The sequence below is a fragment of the Lutra lutra genome, chromosome 10 (genome assembly GCF_902655055.1).
Source record: "Lutra lutra chromosome 10, mLutLut1.2, whole genome shotgun sequence".
Classification (NCBI taxonomy): Eukaryota; Metazoa; Chordata; class Mammalia; order Carnivora; family Mustelidae; genus Lutra; species Lutra lutra.
The window spans coordinates 20,114,692-20,124,363 of NC_062287.1; the positions used below are offsets into that span (position 1 = coordinate 20,114,692).

The 9,672-nt window shown below is 37.5% G+C and overlaps 1 protein-coding gene across 1 annotated transcript; it reads right to left on the bottom strand.

Annotated features, from left to right (window-relative positions):
* Nucleotides 1-8,160: 8,160 nt before the first annotated feature.
* On the bottom strand, nucleotides 8,161-9,108 carry LOC125079682 (olfactory receptor 8B12-like). The gene has a single exon (XM_047693482.1). It carries the CDS (start codon nucleotides 9,088-9,090, stop codon nucleotides 8,161-8,163), a length of 930 nt encoding a protein of 309 aa, XP_047549438.1. The 5' UTR covers nucleotides 9,091-9,108.
* Between the last annotated feature and the right edge of the window lie 564 nt (nucleotides 9,109-9,672).

The window sequence follows — 9,672 nt, forward strand, 5'->3', positions numbered from 1 at the left end:
AAATAATGAATATTGTTATGCTGAAAAAATAAAAAAATTAAAAAATATATATATTTAGGTCTAGCAAAAAAAAAAAAAAAAAATGGGCTAAAGACCTTAACAGATACCACAGCAAAGAAGATATACAGATGGAAAAGAAGCATATGAAAAGATGCCTCACATCATTGTCATCAGGGAAATGCAAATTAAAACAATGAGATACTACTACACACCTATTAGAATAACCAAAATCAAGAATACTAACAACACCATACAATGGTGTAGATGTAGAGCAGCAAGAACTCTTATTCGTTGCTAGTGAGAATGGAAAATGATACAGCCACTGTGGAAGAGAGTTTGGCAGTTTCTTACAAACTTAACATACAATTACCATACAATCTGCAATTGTGCTCCTTGGTACTTACCCAAAGGAATTGAAAAATCTATGCATGGTGGGGCTAATAATACATTATATGTTAATAAAAAAAATTCTTTTTAAAAATCTATGCATGGGTGTTTATAGCAGCTGTATTCATAATTGCTAAAACTTGGAAGTAACCAAGATGTCCTTCAGTTTGTGAATGAGTAAATAAGCTATAGTATATCCAGACAATGGAATATTATTTAGTGCTAAAAAGAAATAAGCTATCAAATCATGAAAAGTCATGGAAGAAACTTAAATGCATATTAAGAAGTTAAAGAAGCCTACTCTGAAAATCTGAAAAAAGTAAAGCTATGGAGACATTGGAGATTTTAATGGCTGTCAGGGTCTCTGGGGAAGAAGGGATGGACTTCTGGAGCACAGAGGATTGTTAGGGCAAAGAAGCTATGTGTGACACTATAATGGTATACATATAAAACATACATGTCATTATACAGTCATCCAAACCCATAAAACAACAACACCAAGTGAACCCTAAGGTAAACTATGGACTATGTTCAATTATATCAAATGTACAACTATGATGGGGGTTGTTGATAATGGGGGAGGCTGTGCATGTGGGAAAGCAAGAGATATATGGGAAAATCTCTACACTTCTACACAATTTGCTATGAGCTTACAACTGCTCTAAAGGAAAATAATTTATTTTCGTAAGACAGCGTTTCATATTCACAGCTACCAACAGAAGGGAGCATGCCTCATACTACAGGGACCACACAGGAAAGCACTAGGATTGGTCATGAGACAGAGGGAAAATTGGACAAGACACTTTCTGTTTTCTATAAGAAAGAATGGGCAAGACAGAGTAATCAGGATTGGCTAGTTTAAATAATTTCAGCTGATTCTGGGGCATAGGAGCTCTGGGATGGTTATAGTATATGGATAGTATCCTGGAGTTTTACAGCTTGATAAAGGCAGTTACAGGAGTATGGGTCTTGGATTAGTTGGTTTACATTTGAAGCCACACTTAGGGGCTAGGGGAGTTAATTACCACTAGACCTGCCTCTAAGAAATGTTAATAGGAGTTCTTCAAGTTAATGAAAGGATATAAATTAATAACATGAAAATATACTAGGTATCTGTAAAGGTCAGTATATAATCTGGTGGTATCTTAACCACTTAATTCTAGTATAAAGGATAAAATCATTAAAATAACTATACTTAACAATAATTTGTTAATGGATACACTATATAAAAAAGGTTAATTATGACATCAAAAACATAAAAGGAGAAGAATAAAAGGGTAGAGTTTTGTATGCAATTAATGTTACATTGCTATTAGTGTAATATAGACGGTTATATCTATAAGTTGTTTTATGTAAATCTCCTGGTAACCACAAAACAAAAACCTACAGTAGATCCACAAAAGATTAAGAGAAGCAGATCAAAGCATACCACTTTGGAAGATCACAAAGGAAGGTAGCAAGAAACTAAAAAAGATAGAAGGGAATTACAAAACAGCCAGAAAACAGTTAATAACCTAGCATTAGTAAGTCCTTATCTATCAATAATTACTCTTAATTTAAATGAATTAAATTCTCCAATCAAAAGGCATAGAGTGGCTTGATGGATTAAAAAAATAAGACCTCGGGGTACTGGGTGATTCAGTCAGTAAATATCCGCCTTCAATTCAGACCATGATCTCAGAGTCCTGGGATCAAACAGAGTCTTCTCTCTCTCCCTCTGCCCTTGCCCCCCCCCCCCCCCGCTCGTGTGCTTACTCTCACTCTCTCTTGCTCTCAAATAAATGAATAAAATCATCAAAAACAAAACAAAACAAAAAACAAGACCCAATTATATGTTGCCTACAAGAGACTTCAGCTTAAAAGCAAACACTGACTCAAAGTGAAGGGATGAAAAAGGATGCTCCGTGCAAATGGAAATCAAAAGAGAGCAAGGGTAGCTATAGTTATATTCAACAAAATAGACTGCAGGTTAAAAATGTTCACAAGAGATAATTAAGGTCATTATACAATGAGAAGGAGTCAATTCATCAAGAGATTATTAAAATCAGAAAGTATATGAACTAAACATATTAGTCAAATACTAAAGGATCTGAAGGAAGTAATATATTGCAGTACAAAAGAGTACAGGAAAAGGAGAGAGGGAGAACAAGAGAGAGGCAGACCAAGAAACAGACCCTTAACTATAGAAACAAACTGATGGTTACTGGAGGGACCTGCATGGGGGACTGGGTTAAATAGGTGAGGGTTAAGGAGTGCACTTGTGATGAGCACTGGGTGTTGAACGGAAGTGTTGAATCACTATATTATACACCTGAAACTAATGTTACATTGTTTGTTAACTAACTGGAATATAAATTAAAACTTTTTTAAATGTAGGGGATTTTGATTTTGATATCCCACTTTCAAAAATGGAGAGCTTATTCATGCAGAAACTCAATAAGGAGATGTTAAACTTGAGCTATAATTTAGACCAAATGGACCCAGCAGACTTACACAGAACATACCATCTAACAGCAGCAGAATACATGTTCTTCTCAAATGCATACACAACATTTTCCAGGATAAATCATATCATAGGTTATAAACACATCTTAGAAATTTTTAAAATACTGGGGCCCAGGTAGCTCAGTCGTTTGGGCATCTGCCTTCGGCTCAGGTCATAACCCCAGAGTCCCAGGATTGGGTCCCCCATTAGGCTCCCTGCTCAGCAGGAGTCTGCTTCTCCCTCTCCCAGTCCCCCATCATGTTCTCTCTCTCACACACACACACACTTTCTCAAATAAATGGATAAAATCTTTAAAAAGAAAGAAATTTCAAAAACACTAAACTCATACCAAGTATCTTTTCCAACCACATGGTATGAAACTGTTAATAACAGGAGGAAAGCTGGAAAATTCACAAATACCTTTGACCTGATGGGTCAAAGAAGAAATCAAAAATATTCTGAGACAAATGAAACACCAACACAGCATACCAAATGTATGGACTTCAGCAAAAGCAATTTTAAGAGGGAAGTTTATGGCAATAAACACCGACACAAAGAAAAAAGAAAGATAAAAAACAGTCAAATAACCTAACTTCTCACCCCAAGAAGTTAGAAAAAGAACGTGTAAGTGCAAAGTTAGCAGAAGGAAAGAAATAACAAAGACCAGAGCAGAAATAAATAAAATGGAAACCAGAGAACAGTAGCTTTTCCCCTAAGGCCAGAAACAAGACAAGGATGTTCACTCTCACCACTTTTATTCAACATAATCCTGGAAGACCTAGCCATAGCAATCAGAGAACAAAAAGAAATAAAGGCAATCAAAATTATTAAGAAAAAGTACAGCTTTCCACTATTTGCAGATGACATGATACTCTATGTAGAAAAACCTGAAGAGTCCCCCCCCAAAAAAACCTGCTAGAACTGGTAAGTAATTTCAGTAAAATTACAGGATACAAAAATCAATATAAAGAAATATGTTGTATTTCTATACACTGATAATGAAGCAGCAGAAAGAGAAATCAAGGAATTGATCCCATTTACAATTACACCAAAAACCATAAGATACCTAGGAATAAACTTAACCAAAGAGGTAAAAGATCTGTATCCTAAAAACTATAGAACTCTTACAACAGAAATTCAAGACAACAGAAAGAAACGGAAAGACATTCCATGCTCATGGATTGGAAGAACAAATATTGTTAAAATGTCTGTATTACCCAAAGCAATCTACACATTGAATGCAGTCTGTATCAAAATTCCAACAGCATTTTTCTCAGAACTAGAACAACCTTAAAATTTGTATAGAACCACAAAGACCCCAAATGCCCAAAGCAATCTTGGAAAAGAAAAGCAAAGCTGAAGGCGTCACAATTCCAGAGTTCAAGTTGCATTACAAATCTATAGTAATCAAAACAGTATGGTACTGGCACAAAAATAGACACATATATCAATGGAACAGGATGGAAAATCCAGAAATAATTCCACAGTTATATGGCCAATTAACCTTTGACAAAGCAGTAGAGAATATCCAAAGGGAAAAACACAGTCTGTTCAACAAATAGTGTTAGGAAAACTGGACAGCAACATGCAAAAGAATGGAACTGGACCACTTTCTTACACCATACACAAAAATAAATTCAAAATGTATTAAAGACTTAAATGTGAGACCTGAAACCATAAAAATCCTAGAAGAGAACACAGGCACTAACTTCTTTTGCCTCAGCTATAGTAACTTATTTCTCAATATGTCTCTGGAGGCAAGGGAAACAAAAGCAAAAATAAACTACTGGGACTACATCAAAATAAAAAGCTTCTGCACTGAAAGAAATAACCAGCAAAACTAAAAGGCAAGCTATATAATGAGAGATATTTCCAAATGATATATCTGGTAAATGGTTAGCATCCAAAATATATAAAAAACTTATCAAACTCAACACCCAAAAAACAAATAATCCAATTTAAAAATGGGCAGAACATGTATTGCATGGAACACTCGGTGTGGTGCATAAACAATGAATCCTGGAACCCCGAAAAAATAAAATAAAATTTAAAATAAAATAAAATGGGCAGAAGACATGAACAGGTATTTTCCAAAGAAGACATCCAGATGGCCAACAGACCCATGAGAGGATGCTCATCATTTATCATCAGGGAAATGCAGATCGAAACTACAATGAGACATCACCTCACACTTGCCAGATGGTTAAATAAAATATTAATGGTTAAATAAAATCAACAACACAAGGAACAACAGGTGTTAGTGAGGATGCAAAGAAAGGAAAACCCTCTTACACTGTTGGCGGGAATGCAAACTGGTACAGCCACTCTAGAAAACAGTATGGAGGTTCCTCAAAAAGTTATAATAGAACTACCTTATGAACAGGAAACAACATGTGTTGGAGGGGATGTGGAGAAAGGGGAACCCTCTTACACTGTTGGTGGGAATGCAAGTTGGTGCAGCCTCTTTGGAGAACAGTGTGGAGATTCCTCAAGAAATTAAAAATAGAACTTCCCTATGACCCTGCAATTGCACTACTGGGTATTTACCCCAAAGATACAGATGTAGTGAAAAGAAGGGCCATCTGGACCCCAATGTTTATAGCAGCAATGGCCACAGTTGCCAAACTGGAAAGAACCAAGATGCCCTTCAACGGACAAATGGATAAGGAAGATGTGGTCCATATACACTATGGAGTATTATGCCTCCTTCAGAAAGGATGAATACCCAACTTTTGTATCAACATGGACGGGACTGGAAGAGATTATGCTGAGTGAAATAAGTCAAGCAGAGAGAGTCAATTATCATATGGTTTCACTTATTTGTGGAGCATAACAAATACCATGGAGGACATGGGGAGTTAGGATAAGGCAGCTGGGGGAAATTGGAAGGGGAGGTGAACAATGAGAGACTATGGACTCTGAAAAACAATCTGAAGGGTTTGAAGAGGAGGTGGGGTGGGAGGTTGGGGGAACCAGGTGGTGGGTATTAGAGAGGGCATAGATTGCATGGAGCACTGGGTGTGGTACAAAAACAATGAATACTGTTATGCTGAAAATAAATTTTAAAAAATGATTAAAAAAAAAGAACTACCTTATGATCTAGCAATTGCATTACTGGGTATTTACCAAAAGAATACAACACTAATTCAAAGGGATACATGTACCCTGTGTGTTTATAACAGCATTGTTTACAATAACCAAGATATGGAAGCAGCCCAAGTGTCCATTGATTAATGAATGGATAAAGAAGATGTGGTATAAGGAAACAAAAGCGAAGATGAACTTTTGGGACTTCATCAAGATCAAAAGCTTCTGCACAGCAAAGGAAACAGTCAACAAAACAAAAAGGCAACCCACAGAATGGGAGAAGATATTTGCAAATGACAGTACAGACAAAAGGCTGATATCCAGGATCTATAAGGAACTTCTCAAACTCAACACACACAAAACAGATAATCATGTCAAAAAATGGGCAGAAGATATGAACAGACACTTCTCCAATGAAGACATACAAATGGCTATCAGACACATGAAAAAATGTTCATCATCACTAGCCATCGGGAGATTCAAATCAAAACCACATTGAGATATCACCTTACACCAGTTAGAATGGCCAAAATTAGCAAGACAGGAAACAACATGTGTTGGAGAGGATGTGGAGAAAGGGGAACCCTCTTACACTGTTGGTGGGAATGCAAGTTGGTGCAGCCTCTTTGGAGAACAGTGTGGAGATTCCTCAAGAAATTAAAAATAGAGCTTCCCTATGATCCTGCAATTGCACTACTGGGTATTTACCCCAAAGATACAGATGTAGTGAAAAGAAGGGCCATCTGGACCCCAATGTTTATAGCAGCAATGGCCATGGTCGCCAAACTGTGGAAAGAACCAAGATGCCCTTCAACGGACAAATGGATAAGGAAGATGTGGTCCATATACACGATGGAGTATTATGCCTCCATCAGAAAGGATGAAAACCTAACTTTTGTATCAACATGGACGGGACTGGAAGAGATTATGCTGAGTGAAATAAGTCAAGCAGAGAGAGTCAATTATCATATGGTTTCACTTATTTGTGGAGCATAACAAATAGCATGGAGGACAAGGGGAGATGGAGAAAAGGGAGTTGAGGGAAATTGGAAGGGGAGGGGAACTATGAGCAACTATGGACTCTGAAAAACAATCTGAGGTTTTGAAGGGGTGGGGGGTGGGAGGTTGGGGGAACCAGGTGGTGCGTATTGGAGAGGGCATGGATTGCATGGAGCACTGGGTGTGGTGCAAAAACAATGAATACTGTTAAGCTGAAAAGAAATTTTTTAAAAAAGAAGAAGATGTGGTATATATGTACAATGGAATACTATTCAGCCATAAAAAAGAATGAAATCTTGCCATTTGCAACAACATGGATGGAGCTAGAAAATATTATGCTAAGCAAGATAAGTCACTCAGAGAAAGACAAATACTGAATTATATCATTCATATGTGGAATTTAAGATACAAAATGAACAAGCAAAGGGAAAAAAAATAGAGAGTGAGAGAAAGAGACAAAGCAAGAAACAGACTCTTAACTGTAGAGAATAAACTGATGGTTACCAGAAGGAAGTGGGGGGGCGTGAAATAGATGATGGGAAATAAGGAGTGCACTTACTGTGATGAACACAGGGTAATAAATGAAACTGTTGAATCACTATATTGTACACCTGAAACTAATATAACACTGTATGTTAACTAACTGGAATTAAAATAAAGACTTTTAAAAAGAAAAATTTTAATATTAAGAAGCTGTTTTTAAAAAGTTATTTATGGAGAAGTCACATTAAATTGCTATAAATAGAACCAGATTGTTAAAAGAAATCTGCAAGGGCAGCAAAAAAGCAAGAAAATTGTCAGAAAGGAAAACAATGTAGATTAGAATTCTTAAGGGTCTGGATTCTAGTCCCCTTTGTGGAACAAGTTGGGTGGAAGGCCCTGGAGAACATACATAATATTTCTAAATTTCCAGTGCTTATTAAATGAAGAATTTAGATAAAATGGTTTATAAGCCCCATACAAGATTAAATGATTTGTGATTATAGAAAAAATGCGTAAGACAATCTGGGAATAGCCGAGGTGTGTCAAGGGACAATGAAAATAGATATGCATTAAACATTCATCTGAACATAAAGACTTAAAATTTTCTTTCTGTACAGAAGAGAAAAAAAAACTGGAACTTGGATCCCTCATTGAAAATACACACACACACACACACACACAAATAAAGCATTGTATCTCCTTCTCCAATTACTACTTTCTCAAAAAAATATTTTTCTTTCCAAGGTTTTCCTCAAGGTAACTTTGACATCCTTGTTCCTCAAACTGTAGATCAGGGGGTTTAACATGGGCACCACAATGGTATAGAACAGAGAGGACACTTTCCCTTGGTTAAGGGGAAAAGTGGAAGGTGGTTTGAGATACGCAAAAGCCCCAGAACCAAAGAAAAGAGATACCACAATTATGTGAGAGCTGCACGTACTAAAAGCTTTGGACCTGCCCTCGGAGTGAATGTGGAGAATGCTGGAAAGAATCAGACCATAAGAGATGAAGATGGTGACAATGGGCATTCCAATGTCAATGGCCACACATACAAAGACCACCAGCTCATGCACGTAAGTGCTGTTGCAGGAGAGCTCAAGGAGAGGAAAGATGTCACACATGAAATGATTGACAAGATTGTCATGACAGAAAGTCAGACTTGCTATGCTTCCCATATGGACCATGGCCCCTGAAAACCCCATCACATAGACACCCAACAAAAGAAATAAACAGACCTGAGGAGACATGGTGACAGTGTACACCAATGGTTTACAGATGGCGACATAGCGGTCATATGCCATTGCTGACAGGAGGAACGACTCAGAAATGACGAAGAAGCAGAAGAAAAAGAGTTGAGTCATACACTCTGCATGCAAGATGATATTCTTCTTTGAGATGAAACTCTTCAGCATTCTGGGGGTGATGGTAGTGGAGTAACAGAAATCTACCAAGGAGAGGTTGAAGAGAAAAAAGTACATGGGGGTGTGTAGGTGAGAATTTAACCCAATCAGGGTTATCAGGCCCAGATTCCCCAGCAGAGTGACCATGTAGATACCTAGAAACAGGGAGAAGAGAGGGATCTGGAGTCCTGACTGGTCGGTTAAGCCTTCGAGGATAAACTCTGTCACAGAAGAGTTTTTAGCTGCCATTCCCCTCCTGCGGATGGGTGGAAGAAGGGCAGTCTGGGGAAAAGAAAAGAGAACCAGTGAGAAAGAGAAAGACACACCACCACTCTCAGTATCCATCCCCCATTCTGGAGAATGGAATCCACAGAGAGATTTGAACGTTACTATGGTAGGAAGGCTTTTACTATTTGCTATGGATCTATCTTACAGCCCAAGTGACTTTAACTTACAGAGGGAACGGTTAGAGGCTAAACTTTTCCTCCAAAGAGAAAACAGTAATTTATTCATATCCATGTATAGATGTCTTTTAGGTATTTAAATTAGTCCATTTTCTGTCCTCTCTCCTGCCTGTGCTTCCATTGCTGACACCTGAGCCTCTTTCCTGAAGAGATTCCTATCAGAAGACACTGTTTCTTCTCAGAACCCCCAGCACTGGGTCACTGCTATCAATCAAGAAGGTGAGGCCACATTTTCCTAATCTCTCCTAGAGCAAGGGGTTTAATGATCATTTTTTAAAGCTAATACTTATTTAAGGTGTTCCTATGAGAGGCTATGCACTAAGAGCTATGTGACAGTATTATTATCCCCACTTTGCTAATGAGACAA